Genomic DNA, 21681 nt, shown 5'->3' on the forward strand with positions numbered 1-21681 from the left:
GGAGGTGGTGGCCTCGTCCCGTGCACGGCCTCCGGCGACCCAGGGAAAATTCAAGCAACAGTTGTCCACTTTGGCTGATTCCGCCTTCCTGGACCTTGTGTGCAGTGCGGATCCTGGGGCAACACTGGGAAAGACGTCCCTCCATGATGCGGACTGTGTTGGTACTCAGAGACTTCCACCCCACCTGTGCGCGTCGCTTCCCGGTCGTTTTTGGACACTCCTTTACCTTGTATCATTGGACATGGCGCTGGGTCGGGGGGTATGCATGGGCAGATTTGCAAAGAGTGGTCAAGGATAAGGCTGATCCTTCAGGGGTGGTCATCTAGTAGACGGGCGGGCTCAGGGGTTGCGTGCTCTCATGGCATAGCTATTAGTATAATTGGTGCATAATGCTCCCCATCTTTCTTTGACATTGTCGATTTTGTGCTGCTTACTGTTTGCCTTGGGGAAAACTTACCGTGCGGGAGGGAGAAGCCGGGGGCATGTTTTGAAGGCCCTCCTCCAGTTTATTAATACTCTCTCTACCCCCCCGTCTGGTGGGGTTCTTTTCTTACTCCCTTTTCTCTGCTCTTCTATATTTCGGGTCTGGTTCCAGGGCGACAGGCACACTGCTGGGGGGGGGGGGGCCGTACTCATCTGCAGAGGTGCAGGGTGGGGGGTTGGGGAAGGGGATTCGTTAGTCTTTACCCTTTTTTTCCATGGCCTCCTTTTTTCTTCTCTGATTCTTCTTTGTTTTTCTTTCTGGGATCAGCGTGGTACAACTCCTTTGTTGTGAATCACTGCTTTTTCATGTGTGCCACAATTTCCGGGGTGTTTTCTGGGCTTTAGGGCATGGGACTGCAGGCGCAACTGGTCATGATACTTCTCTACATCCTGCACTTCCTGTTTTAGCGCCATTGACTCGATAGATTGCCGTTTATTGTTTACGTTTGTTATTCTGCCTGCCATTCTTCGCTGCTGGGAAATTGTTTGGCACCTGATCCTTTCGTCTTTCCCTATTATAAACTGAAAGCCTTCTTAATCCTGGTGTCCTACTTGCGCCATTCACTGGCCGAGAATATATTAGCATGGAGATTCTGCTCCCCGAGGTTCTGCCTGTGTCAACATTGGATTTCTGTTGCTTTGACTGCTTAGCGGCCGGCCCCGGGGGGTTGTAGGCCCATACTTGTTATTGGTTGAAATGCTAATAAAGGTTTTTCAAAAAAAAAAAAAAAAAAAAAAAAATGCCATCAAACTGGAAGGGTGCAATAATAAGGCCTATTCATAAAAAAGGCAGTATGGGTGGACCCCAAAATTATAGACTGATAAACCTCCTGGATATAGGAGAAAAGGTATTTGCGAAACTAGTCTTAAATAGACTAAATACCTGGGTCAATGAGTGTGCAATAATACCTGTAGAACAGGGAGGGTTCAGAGAAGGACACTCTACAATTGACCATTGTTTCTCCCTATGGGCATTGGCAAGGAAGTCAACGGAACAGAACGGAAAGCTCTGTTGCTGCTTCGTTGACTTCCGCGCCGCCTTTGATTCAGTGGACCGGGAATGTCTCTGGGAACTACTAATTAATAAAAATATCCCAAAAGATCTGCTGACCATATTAAAAGAACTACATAGAGGCACCTGGGCCCAAGTAATTAGGGACACGGAGGGGTCACTAACACCAAAAATACCAATTGAAAATGGCCTAAGACAGAGTTGTGTACTGGCCCTCCAGCTATTCTCCATATTTCTATCTGACCTACCTGAGGGCTTAGAAGTGGAGGGCGGTGCCAGCCCCAGGATGAATGGCAAAAAGGTACCGTGCCTCTTATATGCGGATGACCTGGTAATAGTAGATCAGACGGAAATAGGCCTCCAAAGGAAGCTGAAATATTTTAAGGAATATTGTGAAAATAAGTTTTTAACGGTAAACCTTGATAAGACGAAAATGTTATGCTTCGGGAAAAAAGCGATCAAGTTTAACTGGTTTTTGGGTGATCTTAAATTAGAATCTGTAAATGAATACCGTTACCTAGGTGTGTGGTTCGATAAAACATTAAACTGGCACACACACCTAGAAGCCCAAAAAGCGAAGGCACTTACAACAATTGCCGGGCTAAAAATGTTTAAACGCGACTATGGGGATATGTCCCATCGTCCTTTATTAAAGGCTTTCAATGCAAAGATACCTTCACAAGTACTCTATGGAGCAGAAATCATTTATTTGAGCAGTAAAGATGTCTGGGACCTGGAGGAAGAAAAATGCCTGAAAAATCTTCTATCACTGCCCCCATCAGCAATGATCCAAGCATTAAGATTAGAAATAGGAACAATGGCGTGGGGAGTACAAGTACAAGTAGCAGCGATTAGATTTTGGAAACGCCTGGAGAATGATAATGGACAAAAAATTGCATATTGGTGTCGTAACGAGATTCAACAAAGTAATTTAAGTTGGGCAAAAAGGTGTAGTAAGAAAGTGGTACAGGCCGCTGAGAATACAAAAGTGGTCTTATGTCGAGCGTCACTCAAGATAGAGTGCACAAAAAAAGAGTTAAAGTATAATGGTCAAGAAGCCTCAAAAAGGGCAGATAAGGAATACCTTAGTAAGAAAAAATCAGTAAAGTTTATGATGAACTCCTGGGTAAAGGAAAATTGGTTCCTCTATTTGGATATCTTACCAAATCCATGGTGTAGACAGGAGATCTTAAGGCTCCGCACTGGGATTAACCCATGGTTAATAAATAAAGGAATTAAAAATAAAATGCTCGATCCCAGAGGGTGCTGTAATTGTAACCTGGGAACAAAAGCAGACTCAGTGCATATTCTGCTGGACTGTTTAACTATCCTAGAGCAACGTAAACTCTGGTTACGCCCAATATTTGTAAAATATGGCATAAGAAACCGGGCACAAACGATCGATATTATCACAGAAATGCCCAACATAGAAATTGCAATCGCCTTGGGGAAGTTCATAAAGGCAGTACAGAGTTTTATAATAAATTAGAACTGATATTTTAGAATTTTATAACGAAATATTTCTATATCTTATCTAGAACCGGTTTTATAATTTTGTAGGGAGTAGACCCACCAATAAAGAAGTGAGTTTTATTTATTAACTGACATGCATATAGGTCGAGAGGAGTTTAATCTGGTTTCAATTTGGTCTGTATATCTAATTGGAAAAATTGTTTATGAGATTGATGTGAACTAATTTTAAATTATACTAATTGTTTAAAGATTATGATCTAAATAAACATATCTTTGACTTGACTCACTATGTCTCAGATGCAACTTAAAGCTGAGATACATTCACTGGACTTTTTCGGGCTTGAAAAACATTGATAATTGTCAGTGGTGTTCAGAAACCCCCATTGGGGCAGAGCCAACCAGGGCTGGTTGAATGTGAAAAAGAAGATTAGTTGAAGGGACTTGAGCTAAGTACTTTTCTCAAACTCTATTGGCAACAGTCCTGGACTCTAATACTTTATTGGGTAAGAAAACCGGTCTGTTATGATTACCACTTTTTAAGTACCGCATAATGCCTTTTGCTTAATTTGCTATACAGATGAACCATTTGGGCAGCCATCCTTGGGTGTTATTTTTTCTGCTTTATTCTTGCAGTGGTTGTGCAGATCAGCATTCTGCTTGCCCAGTAGTTTGTTATGACTCATGTATGGGTTGTTTTGGATTCTATGCAAGTGTTGCCATCCTGCAGATGTTAGGACCAATGCCCTGTATTATTGGTGTATGACTAAACTTTAGTATGAACAAGCATGTGCCTCTTTGGCTCCTCCATCTATCACTAAGGGTAGTGCGTAGTGGAATATAATTGTAGAATTACAGAGGTACAGCTCACCGAAGAAACTTGCTTGTTTATTCTCTTCACAAGGAGTACTGCAGGACCACTTGTCAGTCATCTGACCATGGTATAGTTCATCTCAGTGTAGTCGTTGAAAAGTTGTGAGATTCCCAGTAGTGCTGTTGGAATATATTATTGAAATAGATTCTGGTTTGATTTCCAAGCTGCCTCCCTTTTGCAGAGTGCTTTCACTAACTGTTTCGACATGCAAGACCAGCCTGACTCAAATTGTCTGGGGAGGTTGCAAAACCCTGGAGAGCCTTATCCTTTGCACTACATACATCAATTACATACTAAGAGGGCATATGGGCATCATACTCTATTCTGGTCTGACAAATGTATGGATTTGTGCAGTGACAGCTTGAATCACGGCTGGCTCCGTTGGTCTAGTGCTTTTAGCAACATCCGTTCAACATCCGTTGAAAGTCTTGATGAAGACTAAGATGTCTTCAGTAGACTTCAGGACTGGGCTGAATAAAATGAAATCCTTTCGGATTTTCGGTATGGTTTTCACCCTGGGATAGGGACTATTGAACAGGGACTGAACCTACGTTTTCTAATTGAGAAATACACCAAAATTAAAAATACATTTGCCTTTTGTAGACCTCTCATCTGCTTTTTATTGTGTCAGCCATGGCAAGTTATGGAATATCCTAGTAGCCCTTGGGGTGGAGACAACCATTATTCAGTTCCTAAAGGAGCTATATTCATGAAGTAAGGCCAGGGTCTGATATGGCATCAGCGGGGAGTGCACACAGCCCTTTAGTATAGAGAGAGGGGTAAGGCAGGGCTGTGTACTCATTCCTTTTTTATTTTCTTTATGTATAAATGGACTAGGTAGCGAGTTAGCTAGCAAGGATCTTCCACAAATTGGCCACTGTCCCATTCCGGCCTTTCTTTACACAGACGACACTGTCCTTATGGCCCGAGACCCTCTGGCCCTTCAGAGTCCGTTGACTAATTTTGTTACATTCATGCAGGACTTACGTCTTCTAGTCAACCAAAGTAAACATTTATTATGCAATATGGAAAAAGGACAGTGAAGTACTGTGTTATAAAAATTGATAACGTAAAGATTAATACTACAGCGACTTTCTCATACCTAGGTATACTTTTTGGTAAGGAGGGTACGTGGACACAATCCACCATGGCAGGAATTTTTCTGTTTAGGAAATCAGTCATGGCTCTGTTAAACTTTAGGAGGAAGTTAGGTATGAATTCGCCTAATAAAATATTAATGATTTACAAGGCCAAATGTTTGTCTATAGCCACTTATGGGGCAGGTGTGCGGGCAAACTCTAATTGTAAGGAGCTGCAAACGGTAGAAAATGAGTTTTTGAGGCGCCTTCTAGGTGTACCTCTTAGCTCTTCGTCTGTCATGCAGAGTTAGGGTTATTGTATCTTGTTGACATATTTTGGGCACAGCCCATGCTGTTTTGCCACAAAATTTGGACATCAGAATTTAAACAGAGCAATTATTAGGGACTGCCTTAACTTGAGTTCTGTTTTGTGTTTTCCATGGCTGTCCTACATTAAATAACTTTCTTGTGATCAGAGACATCCATTATTTTTCGAAAAACCTAAAATTATGGGAAATATAAGCAGAAAATATTTGGAAACCAAGTGTATGGGGCACTTTGATGAACTTAGGCTCTCTATAGAATTGCCAACGCCTAGTGTATTAATAAAGAATCAATCTATGTAGATCACATGATATGCAACCCTATCTTAAGTTTGTAATGAATCTAGGCATCAGTTTGTTTTGACCCATTTCAGAATGGATAGTTTTCACTGTTTAACTAGTTTCCCCATAATGAATGGTTGGTCCCAAACATTAATCAACTGCCCCTGTGACCAAGTGTCAAACCAGATCAATATGCATGTGGTGTTCTTCTGTAAGAAGTATACTGAACAGAGGAAACGATACATTGTCCCAATGTTAAAGTCTTTTAATTATACAGAATGTTGCCCTGCACATCTAGTTTTACAAACTTTACCCTGCTTGGACATATGTTGTCGTATGGCAAGTTTTTTTGTGGGCGTTGATCATTGTGAGGAAAAAACTTAACTATGTGCAATACTGTTTTTATGGTATCGTTTTTATCTGCATGTTTTTTAAACTGGGCATGTGAGTTGTGAGTTTATATTTATGTGAATTGACATGATGCTTTCTGCTTTGTTAAGCATGCATAATTGTTTTCTGAGTTCATGTATATCTCTGGCTGTATTGTATCCGGCTTTTATGATTTTAAATGAAAACCGAATGAACCATATTTGAACTGAACTGACTGGGATGCCATCAAGGCTTCAAGCAAGTCCATGTCCTCTCCAGTGGTACATGATAGTACCTGCTTTGTAGGCTGAAGCACAAGAACTAGTGGCCCCAGCCACAGCAGCAGGGGTGTCACTAACTGGCACAATATGCTGGAGTCCTTCCCCAGGGATGTCAGTCAGCTGTCCCATATGGAAGCTAAGAGCAGTACGCTCAAGGGTGAGTCTACCATCCAGCTCCCCTGCTCCCCTGTATCACACAAGCAGGATGCCTCTGGCCCAGTCGAGGTCCTACTGAGGAGACAGAGACAGTGAGGAAAACCATTGATCAAGCTGCTGGCAAGGTAGGGCAAGGAGTTAGGAGCTGCGGCTTGTGTGATTTGCAGGTCATGAGTTTGAATCTCAGCAGATTCACCTCAGCCTTTCGTACTTCCATGGTCAATAATGTGTGTTGTATTCAATTGGGTGATAGTAAAAAACTGTTAATTAATGTGATTGTAATAAAAGTATTAGAAATAATAACAAGGCACATGTTGCAAACATGTCAATAAATTGATGGCCCGTCAAATACTTACGTCAAAATTGTGACAAACTCATTAGAGGTGGGCGTGCTACTGATAGCTCGAGCCTGGCTCTGGTTCATCTTGATGCTATCTTGGACATTCAAAGCCCAAAATTAGCCGAGCTGTCATGTGGCTTCTTCCTGTCACCCATGCTGTAACATCGTGCTCCACAAATTATAGACAAAGCATCAACTTCTGATGCAAACCAGAAAGAGATTACACGTTAGTGGCTGACTGCACAAATAAACCAAAAAACCTGGGATCATTCCAAGCTTCGTTGTGTGTTCCTAGGTATATATTTTATTCCCGTTTTTCATCATTACATATGAGAGCGCCTTTAAATATGTCATTTTCAGATGTGTACAGTTCTGCACTCTTTTGTGTTGGATGTAATAAACTATTATGTTGCTCCATGTATAAGCATCTAGGCCACATATAGGGTAAAGATGACAACTAACTTGCCTCTTAGTTCATCAATGACATTGTGATTGGGGTGGAGAAGTGAGCAATGTTTTAAAGTTCATATTTAAAAACTATCACTTTTAATAAATGGCTCTCAATGACATTATATAATCCGGAAGGCTTCCACATGCTCTTAGAACCATGTCTCACCATGGCTCAGCTCTGGCTTGGCTTTCCCTGTTAATCTGTTGGCTCCCCCACCTCAACAAATCATAGTAATTATTGTTAACTTTCAAACATTGTAAATTAGTATAATCTACTATATACAGTTTGGAAATAGATATATATATACTTACAGTCATGGATTTAGGGGTCGCCCGGAGTCATAGTTGTGACACCTGGCTTGCCCATTGCGACCCTTGGCACTGACTGTGCAACAACTGATCTGAGAGGTGGCTAAATCAGTGCCAGATGCACAGGGATGCCTTGCATTATCAGCTTCAAGCTCCAACCTCCTTGTTTTTGTCAATTATGTATTACATTGATAGTGATTAATTGTTTATCATTCACTTTTAGAGTAATAAAAAGTGAAGCAGCAGGATCTGAAACAAGACCTTCAGTAGCATCTTAGGTAAATAACATAAAAAGTAAAATAACATGCTTTTAAATGTAAGTTGTGTGCCTGCATGTGGGTGAGAGTGAGTTTGTGTAAGAAAGCATGTGTATGTATGAGCATGTATATTTTTATGAGGGATTATGTGAGTGAAAGTGAGTCAGAGTAAGAGTGAGTGAGAGAGTGCGAATCAGAGAGCCATGGTAAGAAAGAGTGAAAAACAACAGAGTTAAAATGAATGAGCACAAGTGGGTGCAAATTTGTGAGCAAGAGTAAATGGGAGTTGTGAGTGAGAATGAGAATGAATAATGAGTGTAAGTGAGCATGAGTGAGAATGTGTTGTAGTGCTTGTAAGGCTGCTGTTGCCCTGGGCTTGCTTTCTGCCTTACAGAGGCACCGATGCAAAATGCTGGCACTGGCATACTGGAGGTAATACTTGCATATGGGATACCCGCGACACAATGCTGCCACTGGAGGTAAATCTTGGCATGGGACACCCATGGAAAAATGATAGCATGGCATACTGGACGAAATTATTGGCATAGGAGGTACCAGTGGCAGAATGCAGGGCTGGCATATTGGAAGAAATTCTTGGCACAAGGGAGGACAACCGTAGCATATGTCAGGGGGTATCCATGACATAATGATGTCTCCAATATTCTAATTTTAGGCTTAAGGGTAAATCATAGTACGTGGACGACTATAATGATAAAGATCTTGCACAAAGTATGTAATTTTTAGGCAAAGCAGCACCCATGACAAAATACACACACATAGGACATTTTAAAAACAAAATGTGGCCACGTCGTGGAGACTGTAAAGTTTAATTAGTTTGGCACACCATGAAAGGACTTTAATTTTTAATGAATGTCTTTTCAAAGCCTATGGCTCCTTAGTAAATATATACATATATATGAAAACTATTTAACTATTTTTTTCAGGGGAGAATCCCACCCCAACCCCCTTCTCACCCCCGCCGCAAACCCTCCTCAGATTCACTTTCTTCACTCACTTACTACAATCCAGGTAAATTTTGTATTGACATATCATAAGTCAAAGGACCTATGATGTTGCTTTCTGTGTTGTCATTAAGGGCAAAGGGTGTATGATATCTGTTACCCATAGAATTTTGGTGAATCGATGTCCATGCTTATAATCCAGATAGTTGTGATTGCAACTAGTGCATTTTCAAACAGAAAACTCACCCAATCTATTAAATACTCTGCATGCACCCAAAGAAAATAAATACATTGAAAATGCACATGATATTCAGTCTGGTATTTCATGCCATGGAAGCATCATATACAATGGAAAAAATGAATCACGGTTCTGCTCTTAGAGTGATACAACACCTTTTTTGTAAGTGCTTCAGAGCTACTGATGAGTGACAAATGGGTTATTAAAGCACAGATAAATATAACATCAGCGTTTGGTGGGCTTAGAGAGTATGTCTGACTTAAGCTGATTACTAACGTAACGTGCTCTGTTCAGCGCATTTTTAGGTCTCGCGAGCCAAAGGCTCGAAGAGACATTTTATATGTGGGCTTCTCAAAGTGCTGCCGTGGCCTAAAGCTACAGTGCACGTGAACGTGCACGCGCAGCGCCATGTGTCTTTCTGCTTGCTTGATCGCACATCGCACACCACTCGCCTGCCAGCCTGCTTTCGCTTTTGCGCCTCAGTCACTCAGCCTCTATCCCTTGTGTGTGCTGCGTCCCCTTCGCAGCCTCTATCCCTTGTGTGTGCTGCGTCCCCTTCGCATCCCTCTTCCTTGCTCTCTGTATTGCCCCAGGTTCATTTACTCCAGCCCCCACCCTTACCTGTCCTGCTTAGCTTTTTTTAAGCCCCCCTCCCCCCTGGCTCCTCCCTTTCTCTCTTGTCTCTCACTGCTTCCTATCTATCGGCAACGTTCACTTGATCTTCCATCAGGTCCCTCCGTTCCTCATCTGCCCCTGGAAGTCGACGCTGTCTCGCTGCACTGCGCGATTCCCCTACACAGCCTTCCTGAGGAGAGTCCGATCCACCCACGCACACTGCCCCCCCTCCAGCTCGATCGTCCTCCCACGCAGCCCCTTCGTGGCTTGTTCTCTCTGATACACAAACACAGGGACTCGGTGTATCTTTGTTACGTTCTCTCTTACCTATCTTTCTCTCTAACGCACACACACGTCCTCACTCTCATTTTCTGTCTTTTTCTCTCTGACACATACTCTGTCTTTTCTTTTCTCTCCTTGTTGACAGTGGAGCGTAGCATTATGGGACAGGTAGTTTTACTGTTTTTTTTAACGGCATGTTGTGCCCCGTCCCAGAATGAAAATTGTTAATTGAGTAAAAGGCTGCTATAACAGTGGGTGTCACACTTTCAAACAAGGAAATGGTTTTACTGGCAAAAAGCATGTGGCTCTTTTAGAAACATTTCTTTTTTTTTTTTTTACAATAGTGATTGCGAAACGATCGCTTTCAGTGCCGCTTGTTGTGTGTTTGCTAAGTAGACCGACCTCAGTCACAATTAATTCCTTTTTAGCAGGGATGGGGGAGTGCGGCAGTCACTGGGTGCCCATGGCTCCTCAGTGAGGGGAGGTGGGCACAGCGTCGATGCTCAGGAAGCTGATTGTGTACGTCTTCTCCTTCCTGTCTGCGCCTGACTGACTTCATGCCTCGGCCGCCTGTTCACAGTGGCAGGACTATCTCCTCTAACTAGCGCTTTGGCCCGAACTTCAGCTCAGGTACCCCCAGCCCTGCTTAAAGGTATTGTGATTGAGGTCGGTTTGAAAACACGGAAAATGTAATTCCTAGAGGCTGGTTTCAGTATTATTTTTTTTAATAGCACGAACTTCACCCGAAGCTATCAGGTATCAGAGCGCTATACATCAGCACCAGTTGCGCTTCACAAGGACACATTCTAATTTGCCTTCCTCTTTGAAGTCTGTTTCTGTGTCTTGACTTACCTATGCAGGATGTTGGTTCTGCGTCTTGCAGCCTCACATAGCGCCACCCTAGGCTCTCACTGTGCTTGCTAGTTTTACCAGCTAAAAGAGGCTGTCTATCACTAAGTATATGCACACAGGTCGGTAGCACAAAGGCAGACAAGTTAAAGTCAGGCAATGCGTTGCTTTAGTTCCTTATTAACACTTATGGTCGGCACCTGTTTTAGTTTTGGTTGCCAACTTGCTGGCTTCAGTTTTGGGCATGCAATAATTGTGTTGTTTTGTTGCATGCTCGTAATTCTTAATCTGGTCCCCATTTGAAATCCGAGCTAAAGGCGCAGTTGGCTCTCTGGGTGCATGTATGGGAAGTGTGGAGAGTTATCAAAGCGTGCCAATCACAGACAGAAATGCTTGCCTTGTTAACAGTACGATGGTAAATCAAGATTCGTGAGTTACCACTAGAAATTATCACATTGCGTATGCCACAATTCTACCACTACTATCCCATGTGCAGTAACACCCCATGTGTTAGTTTGCCTAGTTTAAATCTGTCCAACGAACCCTAAAACTGACTAAAGTACCACTTAAACACGACCGAAAAGCAGGTGGTGAACACTTGCATTATTAAAACCAACAGACACTGCCCACGTCACATGCAGCAACATTTTGCCAATTAGGAAGTTCAGGATAAGTGAGAAGTCACAATTGTCTCTCTAGCGACGCAGTGTATATTCTCACAAGATTATAATGTATGATAATGCAGACACTGTATGCTAAAGCATGCAGTAAAACGGCTGCAGTGTTACCACTTCTTTCCACTCACATTTTATAACGTCCCTTGCAGACCTTATAAATACAGCAGCACCTGAATGCTCCAGTGTTATCACCTTGTGGGGTCTTTCTTTCCAGAATGATCAGTTTCTATATGCAAGGGTCCACTGACCACGTTGTGTGTCATGCTTCATACAAAACACCACATCGCCACACCTGCCCACCGTTCGCTTTCTGGGAGCTCATTTAGCCTCTTTCCTGCTTCCGAGGAACTGCGTGCAGACCCCCTCCCCCATTTGATCCCCGCATCCCAAACACATATAACCAAAGCTTTAAACACCATCCGAAATGCCCTCTTAAATATCAGAAATTGCAACGGTCGACATTTGAATACAAGTGTATATGTGAGATAGGATGCATGTAACAGCAATGCAATAAATTCTTTTTAAAGCCGTTTTTACCACAAGCCCTTTTACATATGAAATTCCAAACATGATCCTTGATATCTTGAGGTCTCAGCTGTTGGAATATTATATGTCGATGTGTACATTCCAGTCATTCATAGCAGCATTCAAAATGTACTTCACAAGAAATAGCTAGATAAAAAAAATATACATATTCCTTCTTTAGCCAAGAAGCACTTCCTCTGTTTCCCACGTGCTGTGTTTAAACTGGATTGCTTCGCAGTGACGTAACAAGAGGCACCTGAGCAGTAATGCAGGCAAGGTTCGATGGTAGCAGGGGGGTGATGCAGGCCCTTATGGTGCCAACACCATTCAGAAGGCCCTTTCAACACAAGGCCTGGGAATATACATGACATATGAGAGGCAGGGAGTCCCCGACATTTCGTTTTACGCCAGTGGCTGGTAGAGCCCCCACACGCAGTTCCAAAGCAGGCAGTTCTGGCCATTCATTATGCCATCTCTTCGTCTGTCCCCGGCGATTTAACCCAATTTCTGTCCCTTAATCATCGCTTCTTTCCTCTTATGTATATCACAACCTATTTTTTTTTGTGGCTCAATCTGTTCTCGTCTGTCCCTACCTGGTCCTATGCACACTGTTTTTTTCCCATCCGTGCCTGAGACTGTTTCCCTCACAGGCTAACCACTTCTACACATCACCGCCGCTCTCCTTTTCTAAAACGTCTCGCTCCCCGGAACTTTTTCACTGACTGTCAAAAGGAAAAGAAATTGAAAGTGTCTGGTAGAATAAGGCAATGGACTAGATTACGTATGAGGAGAGCATGCCCCTCGTCACCCTGTCTCTCCGGCATTATATCCCATCGAGACTGTCAGCTGTCACTCCCCCACGACACCCCTCAGCTTATCTGTTTATAAAAGCGTCTGCGAGAAGGGACAGCAGGTGCGTGCGTCTGTGTAATCGCGCGCACTTTACCCATGATCACCCGCGGAGGGCGCGCGCGACTCGCTCAAACAAAACGGCTTGATGTATTAACTTTTCCATTGTGTGTGACTACTGACCGCGGCGCGGGTTCAAATCCCAGGATAGTTTTAGGCAATTAGCCCTGTCTGCTAGGGGTGGCTGCTTGGTGGGTCTGATGGAAAATGTTGGCCACTCGTAAAAATGTAGGTCACAGGGTCGAAATGAGAGCACAAGTTAATATTTACCGATCTGCTGCATACTGCTGCATTACTCACTGCTGCATGCTGCACAACACTGCTGCACGCCGCACACTGCTGCACGCCACACAGTGCTGCATGCCTCACACTGCTACACGAAACACTGCTGCACGCCACACGCTGCTGCACGCCGCACACTGCTGCACGCCGCACACTGCTGCACATCACACACTGCTGCACACCGCACACTGCTGCACGCCGCACACTGCTGCATGCCTCACACTGCTGCATGCCTCACACTGCTGCACGCCGCACACTGCTGCACGCCGCACACTGCTGCACGCCGCACGCTGCTGCACTCCACACACTGCTTTTATGCGAGTTTATGCTACTGACATTGTAAATGACAATGCCTTTTATTTGTTTTAAAACCAAAACATAAATAAAAGGCATTGTAATTTTACAATGCCAATAGCTCAAACTCTTATAAATGCGAGACCTATTGCATTGCAAATGCTTGTTAAAAGATATTTTTGATGGGACACACTGGTGCCAGCATAATTTTTCATGATTTTAAAATCTTTAGTACCTCAGATACTCAGTATATTATTCAACTTTGAAATGATGCACATTTTGAGGGACAGCATACTGAGCACTAAGTTAGAAGCAAGTGGCGTGGTTTTGAGTTTGTTGGAATAGGTACACCATCAAAATGTAGCAGATGTCACATCGGCCATATTACAAGCACATTCTAGTCTACGGCAATTGTAGTGCGGTGGACGGGACACATGTCTTGACATAGTACCTTGTCTGCCAAACTCTAAATAAGACCCTAAGTGGAACACAGTCCAAATAATTAAAAATCAAATATTGAAACTCTTTCACTGCAATCCACAATAAACATACAGCCTAAAAAGCATGAGACATTAGCACCCTGTTAACCTGCCTGGTGTGCAGATATTTAATATTAGTCCTATGTGTGTTAAATGTATTCTGGTAATATCATTGTCCAATCCATCATGTACATACATCCCCTGGTCGTCTTGTTTGGAATATCTGTAAAGTGTTAAGGTCGAATCGAGACCCCCACCTTCTATTACTGGCAATTCTACTTGAAGTCAAAGGTCAGCGACATGATTTGCAGATAGGCAATTATTGGTTATAATTAAACCAGCCGATATAGAATTGTATTTGAGTAAAGAGTGCCACTAGGAAGGCAGACGTGGAATGTATCCCCTTGCTGATATATTAACCGTGTACAATTTTATGTTGTACATTCCAAAAAAACAGCATGCCTGGGATTTTCCAGGACAAGACCTCTTTTCTTTTACTGACGTGTGGCTATCATCTCTTCAACTATCATCTTCCGCGTTCATCGCCAGCTTCACATGATTGAGTAAAATGACCTACCTGACCTCTGTTTCCAACCAATGAGCCGCTCAGCTGCAGCCCAGAGCGGCTGTTTATCTGCAGACAGGAAGCTGCCCGTCAGCGCGCTGTGCGCGCGGACACAGGGCGCGAACAGTCACGCGGGGTTCACCGCTGACATTGTTTTCCAACAGTATGAAAGGAGAGGCAACGGATGTTTTCAACGCGGGACTGGAATACGTTGTCCTACAGCAGTTTCCAAAGATAATTCGACTCTCACGCAATAAACACGCCAAGTTATCAACGCTTTGGGGAGTGGAGGATTCAGTGGTTTTCGAAAGACGCCACTCCATCAGTGTGGGGAAGGAAATGTAATGATTTCAAAACGGTGACATCCTTATTGCCCCATGCATTACGGAAACAGCCACAAGACAGTCTGCAAGACAATGTTTACAATGCCAGCTAACGCTACTCAGGTTCCAGAGGCGCAACATTCATTATATGGCCTCCAAATTGTATTCTATCAGAATATTTTGTGCAAAAATACTGTGTTCGTAATATTGACTACCACTTCACGATATTGTGGTAGTCGACATTCTGGCTACGATATTTTTTACAGGATTATGTTTTTGCACGCATTTTTCTGCCATACAACTCCAATAAATGTAGTACGACGCAAACATGTTTTTAATTATATCTATAAACCCAGTTTCTCCCAAAAGGCAACTTTCCTTTACAATCACTCCTAACGGTTCATGCTATATATACCTCATTACTAACGCAGCCATCAAACTAATTGCAAATGTTTCGCGGTAGCACATAGATCATGTAGGGTACATTGAAATGAAGTGAAACCTAAGATAACGGCTGCAGTTTCATTAATATTTACGGTTACTTCCGCTGAAAGAATATTACCGCCTAAGAAAGCAGTGACATCTTGGCACGGAAGGGTTAGGAGATAGTGCAGCTTACTTTAACTGGAGAAGAGATGGAGCGCGGCTCTGCGGGCTGTTCCTCGTCTTCTGCCGGGGTTGGCATGGCGGGTGGTGTGCGCTGCGCAGAACAGCGAACTGCAAACTGTCCTGAAGTCACCATGCACTGCTGGGAGCGGCCGCTTCTAGTCAACCCCAAATCACAGTCCAGAAAGGCCTCCTCTGGTCCTCAGACTGCAGAAGATGCCAGAAACACAAAGTGCATTTGTTTCAGAATATGTGTGCAAACACAGGGATCACTTTAACAAAGCCAAACTGGATTAAAGTTTCAAATGAAAAACGGGTTGTCTTATTTTTTTTATCTACGAACTAGATCAGTTACTGTAAAGTAATAGCATGTAATGAACAGTCTGTTTCTTTGTTGTTGTTTCATTACCTCTGAGCTTGTATCTATTACATCAGCATTCTTTCTAAAAATGTTCATGGCACTGGAGGGGCGCAAGTGGGGAATTGGCCTTGATCCCTTTTTTGGGGAAAAGGAATACTGCACAGCAGCAACTATAGGTGGCTTGTCCGTCCTTTCCCTTCTGGAAGCTGCCAGAAGGGAGAGAATGTGCCTTCACTGCACACATCACTCCTAGGGCTGCCACAAGGGGAGGGCGGCCAGGGCTGTTGTCTCAGGTCCCGCTCGTTTTGGGGCCCATGGTTCTGTCACAACATATTTTTATGAACTCAAAAGTAGGTCTGCAGCTATAGCGCCAACCGCAGCAGGTGGCACCAAACACTGTTTTCCTTTCCCCCAGCATACATGGTTCCTTACCTACGAACTTGGATCGGAAATGGCCTCAAAACATTTTTGGCCCCAGGAGTGTTGTTTATGTTTACTTTGAAAACACATACAAAGGCCTGGAAGAGCACTCACCTGATACCTTGAGCCATAGGCAGTGGCATAACGTCAAGTGATGGGACCCTTGCAGGATGTGAAGCGGGCCCTCTGAGTCTCCCATATTCCACAGTTAGTAATTGGCCTTGTGACGGAATGGGGTCCTCCAGAAGGGATCCTTGAAAGGTTGGTGGCCCCCTGTGCCACATGGGCTGCACAGGCTTGCGTTATGCCACGGCCATTGGCCGGCAGTCCCACTGGGTGTGGCACCGGGAACTTGCCCCTTTTCAAAAGTATAGCCAGGCCTCAGCAGATCGTGGCAGGACCATGCGCGGGGAGGCCTAGTCGCAGTGGCTGCGAAAGGACAGGCACACACACACTGTATATGGTGCAGCTCGAAGACCACATGTGGTCATCACCCTTTTATTATATAGCCTCTGGCCATGCTTGGCCAGAGGATGTACATGGTGCAGCTCTGGGGCAGCCTGCTACCACAGGGGCGGGGTCAGGTGACTCATTATGTCCCTTCCCAACTTGCCACTGAACTTCCCTGTTGCACTTGATATGCAAAGTCTCAGAGCCGTTGGCTCGGCGGTGGATTGGGCCTAAGGTTGTACCACTGGTGGGAAGGGAAATCCTTTGCTTCCTCAAGACCTGAGCTGCTCCAGGGGTCAGTCTTACTGCTCGTTCTGGCACCACTTCGGTCTGAAGTCTCGTCTTTAGGGGTGATCTCCTCAGGGGTTTCCTGTCCTTGTGAGTTTTCCCATATGGCTTTTTCTTCCTCTGTCTTTGGGTCTTGCTGGCTGGGAGATCTAACTTCGTGAACCACAATACATTCCTGGTAACTGTCTCCCTGCCCTTGCAAGCAGTGACCATAGTGCCAACATAAGGGTTATTGTCCACAGCCCTGGCTCGAAAGGTGTCCTGAACTTCCACCCTGGCTTCAGGCCTTTTATCAGCACTAGGTCACCTAGTGAAAGCACCCGGGTCGTGGCTCGCCATTTCAAGCTTGCACGCAAGCTGTTTTGAGTGCACCTGTCTTGGGTGCCTACAGGATCATAGTGGGGCAGTGTCCACTCTGAATAGACGAGGATGGTATCCCGTCTGTATCCGCTGAGTATCAAAGCCCAGGGGGGCCGTTGTGTCGTACAGTGCGGGCTTCCTCTGTACTAACTTAATAATCTGTGTAGACTGAGTTTGGGTTTTTTCCTTCCACCACAGCAATCCTAAGGGCATTGTTCAGTCTGCGCATGAAGTGCTCGGCTTCACCATTGGCCTACGACCATTGAGGCGTGATCTGACGGTGTCGTATTCCCAAGTTCTCAATCATTTCTTTGAATTCTGACCCTTGAAAAGGTGGCCTGTTGTCCATTTTTATTTCTTCTGGCAAGCTAAACAGTGCGAAGTCTTGCTCCAGTACCGAGGCCTCGTTAGCAAATGCCATGGAATCAACCACATTGACGATGGGGTACTTCGAGTAGCTGTCACCTAGCACTACCGTTACTTTTCCATCTGGGAAGCTCCCGAAGTTAACACTATTTTTGACTATGGTGCTGTGCAAGGCTCCTCCATGATGATTGGTGCAGGCACTTCTTGTGGGCTGGTGAGCTGGCATGAAGGGCAGCATCTTACTATGTCCACGGTGTCCTCGAAGCCTGGGAACTAGACTTCTCCCTCATGCGAGATTTCATCTGGGCTGTCCCTTGATGGCCGCCATCGGCTAGTGCCATCACTCGTGCTGCAAGTTCTCAGGGATCACTAGACGTGTAGCTCTCAGTATGAAAACCTCTGGCGTGGCGCTCAGTTCATTGCGCACTCTCCACATCTTTACAAGTCATTCTTTCTCAGGGCCATGCCACCCATTGGCATCTCGTAGGAAGTTCTGCTATGAGCCAGTTCGCAAGACATCCATTACTCTCATCAGTACTGAGCTCAACGTGGTGGCCTCTTAAATCTCCTGGAGGCTGAGCGCCTTCGGGCATGCTCCTTGAGACACCATGCTTACATACTCCTCTTTGCATGGGGGCTCACTGCTTGGCTGTGCTTTGAGGTCCCTCCAGCCTTGTACCACTTTCTCAGCTTTCTGACCTTTGTTTCTCCTTTTCTATGTTTCACTCTTTATTTCAAATGTCTTTTTTTTCTTCTTTTTCTCCCTCAAGTTAGGCGGTGATGGGAGTTAGCACTAGCTGTAACATGCCTCCAGCGCGTAGCGCTCACTTGTGGTGCTGATGCGGCCTTCACTACAAGTCCCTGGGGGCCCAGGTTTCAGACACGCTGTTCCAGACAGGCAGGGTGATGAAGGAGTCAGTGAGTTCAGGGCATATGCGTCCTCTGGCTGGAGTGGAGCAGCACAGGGACTTGCTGTGCAGCGATTGGCTCACCTCAGTAAGACGGGCCGGTGAGTGCAGGGCAGTATTCATGACAGGCCTGGTGGTGCAGGACACAGATTAGGAGGCAGCCTGTTGGACGCTCAGCCAACGAGGTACCGGTATGTACCCTTTGTCAAATAACGTTGCTGCTGCGTATTCATCAAAGGTGCGGCTGATAGTGCATACATGGGCCACCTTCGTCGCCAGTGTAGCAGGGTACCAGCACATCATGTTAGGACCCTGCGTGGGGTGGCGTAGTTGCTGCAGCCACAAAAGGACAGACACACACACTGTATATGAGCCGGGTCTAAGACCACGTACGGTCATCGCTCTTTTATTATAGCCCCTGGCCTGGGCAGAGGATGTACATGGTGCAGTTCCAGGGTAGCCTGCTACTGCAGGGAAGGGGCCAGGTGACTCATTACAGAAAGGATGTTTGTGGTCTCAGTCTCTTTAGAAGTGGCTCTGGTTGACATTTCAGCTCAGTAGCACCCAAAACAATGTCGATTTTGCTGCTACCCCCTATTCTTTTACTGCCCTTCTTGCATTATGCTAACTATTGATCCATCTTCATGTGGTACTCCATTCCTTCGGCCACAGACATTGAATATGTGTCACAATGCCTCATCATCCAACCATGACACACTTGTCTAGCCTCCTTGCCTACTCTTCTCTGTGAAGCTGAAAAACCAGTGGGCTTTTAGTCACCAGAAGGTGGGGAAATTAGGCCTGGGTGGTGAACTCTAAGTTTTCCGCACTCCATGGAGCATGCAGAGTTTCGAAAAATTCCACGGAGCAGGTTTGTTTTCCTCGCTCGTGCTTGCCAACGTCAAGTTGGCGAGCTAGGAAAATCCACCTCCCTGCGAGATTTCTCAACGCAGGCAGTCAGATTTCTCAACGTGGGTGGTCGTAGATGGTCGCGACTGCTCGCCTTGAGAAAGTTGCCACTCGAGTAGAAAATCTACTTGAGAGGCAGAAAAGAAGCAGTGCCCTCTTGTGCTGCACATGGTGCCATCTGCACTGAATTTACAGCGCGGGACAAACACCAGGCACTGACAATCAACAAGAACGGTGTGACCATACGCACTGCACCACTTGTAGAACTCCATATAGCATGGCAGAGTTTTTTGGTCACTTCCGGCCAGGCCTAGGGGAATTGGCAAGCAGCAGTTCAGAGGAACTAGTTTGGGACGTTCCCTCATTTGCACATCTGATTTCTCTTCAGGGACGAAGGTGGGACTTGGGGAAAGGGGGAGTTTGGCAGTGGAGAGACGTTGGTGAAGACCACAGGGAGCCACACTGGAAGCTGCACAGTGCTGAGCATCTATAATGGGAGACTCTGAATCGGAGTAAACTTAAAAGGCTTGTATATCCCCTTGATGAGCAAAGGATATCTAAACAAATGTATTTAGGAGAGATACTTTAAACACGAGGATCAAATCAGTACAAAACATGGACTGGTCAGTCTCCTGAGACACTAATCTCCGGATCAGTCATATAGCTGGGAAATCTGACAAGGGTAATTTTGTCAGTGATTTCACCAACAATTACAGCGGGAGAACATATTAAGTCGCGAAACATTTGGAAGAAAACATCACAGGTCACGAAAGTCCCCCTGTAGTGATGTATTCTTCCCACCTCAAAGAAAAATGACTGACTTCAACATGGCGTAAATAAAGGTGCCCCATTGGAGGCGATCTGGTTCAAGATAAAAATGGTTTCACCAAAAGCTAGAATACTTCCGTCTGCCTTGTACCGGTACTGTGCTCGGTCTCAATCTCCAACAGAAACATTATCTAACTGGATTTTCAATGAGCTAATGGGTACTAACTCGCCAACATATAGCAGGTACAGACCGGACTGCGAGCGATGGACAGACATCGGAGGAATTAGAGCCCTCATTGAGGATGAAAGGAGGACTGTTCTCTAAGTTGACACCTCAAACAACAAGTGAGTGAGTGGCAGCGTGAAACAGATGCAGAAGACTACAGAGCTAAAAGCTATATGTGACTCACACTATTCACCACTGATCTACAAGCCTTCGCTCACGATGGACGGATGACCACCTCCAACTCTTTTCACATTGTACAGTATTGATGTTGACAAGACTCAGCCTTTTCTCGAAGTAAAGGGCAGGTGGCTAACAGTACCCAAGAAAAGGAGGAAATGCTCCCAATGTGCAGACAGCATAAAACTAACCCTGGGCGTAGTTCGTGAAGTAGCACTACGCGAAGCTACGCAAAGTGCACTTCGCACTACGTGAGCTACGCGTAGCACTTCGCGAACTGCGTAGTACCCTGTTCGCACTGTGCAAGATGTCGTTTTCAATGATTGCACAGTGTGGACAAGCAACCGGCACTGTGCAATCATTAAAAACGGCATCTTGCACAGTGCGAGCTGTAATTTTCTGCCGCTCTAGTAGATTTTTAGTCGAGCTGCAGCTTTCTCAACGCGGACTGGTAGTTTCTCATCGCGAGCGGTCGTGAGCATACGCGACCACTCGCAATGAGAAACCTGACCTCCTCGCGTTGAGAATCTCGCCGGGAGGTTTATTTTCCACGCTCGCGATCACCAACTTGATGTTGCTGATCGCGAATGAGGAAAAAGTCTTGCCGGGATGTCCTTTTGCTTCCTTGCGGTCGCCAACTTGACGTTGAGGACCACGAGCAAGCAAAAAATGACCGCTGCACTACGCAATACTACCCTACGCGTGTTCGCACTGTGCTACGTGCAATTCGCGTAGTGCGAAGTAGCGCAAACTTCGCAAACTACGCGAGCGTAGCGTAGTGCTTTGCCCAGGCTTACATAAAACACTCAGGGGGATATTCTCAAGGACTTATCGCCGAGTTAGCAGCACTTTATTGCAGCCAAAGTGGCGATAAATATATCGCCCTATTCACAAGCTGGTGCTAACAGCCGATATCACCAGTTCTCCTGCGATAGCAGCCGCAAGAAACATCACCACAGATGACACCGGCAACTAACGCTAATGATATGCAGAGTAGGCGATCCCGTGCAAAAAGCCACAGCAACACCACTTCGCAACATTCTCAACGACCAGCCAGATCGGCGATAAGATCACAAAACATGCAATAAGGTGCATTAGCAGCAGGGATTTAACACCTGCTCTTATTTGGTGTTAAGTCGTACGACAACCTGCACCAT

General features: G+C 45.1%; 1 protein-coding gene across 3 annotated transcripts in view; it reads right to left on the reverse strand.

The window, feature by feature from the left end:
* IRAG1 (inositol 1,4,5-triphosphate receptor associated 1) overlaps positions 1–21681 on the reverse strand; it is an 857666-nt gene that overhangs the window by 369129 nt on the left and 466856 nt on the right. For 2 of the 3 annotated variants that reach the window (XM_085648179.1, XM_085648178.1), the window contains exon 5: positions 15305–15498. The exons of the other annotated variant lie outside the window; for it this stretch is intronic. In XM_085648179.1, coding sequence (XP_085504305.1) covers positions 15305–15427 — 123 coding nt within the window. In that variant the 5' untranslated portion in view covers positions 15428–15498. The remainder of the gene's footprint in view (positions 1–15304; positions 15499–21681) is intronic. 3 annotated transcript variants of the gene reach the window in all.

The sequence above is a fragment of the Triturus cristatus genome, chromosome 3_2 (assembly GCF_964204655.1).
Source record: "Triturus cristatus chromosome 3_2, aTriCri1.1, whole genome shotgun sequence".
Lineage (NCBI taxonomy): Eukaryota > Metazoa > Chordata > Amphibia > Caudata > Salamandridae > Triturus > Triturus cristatus.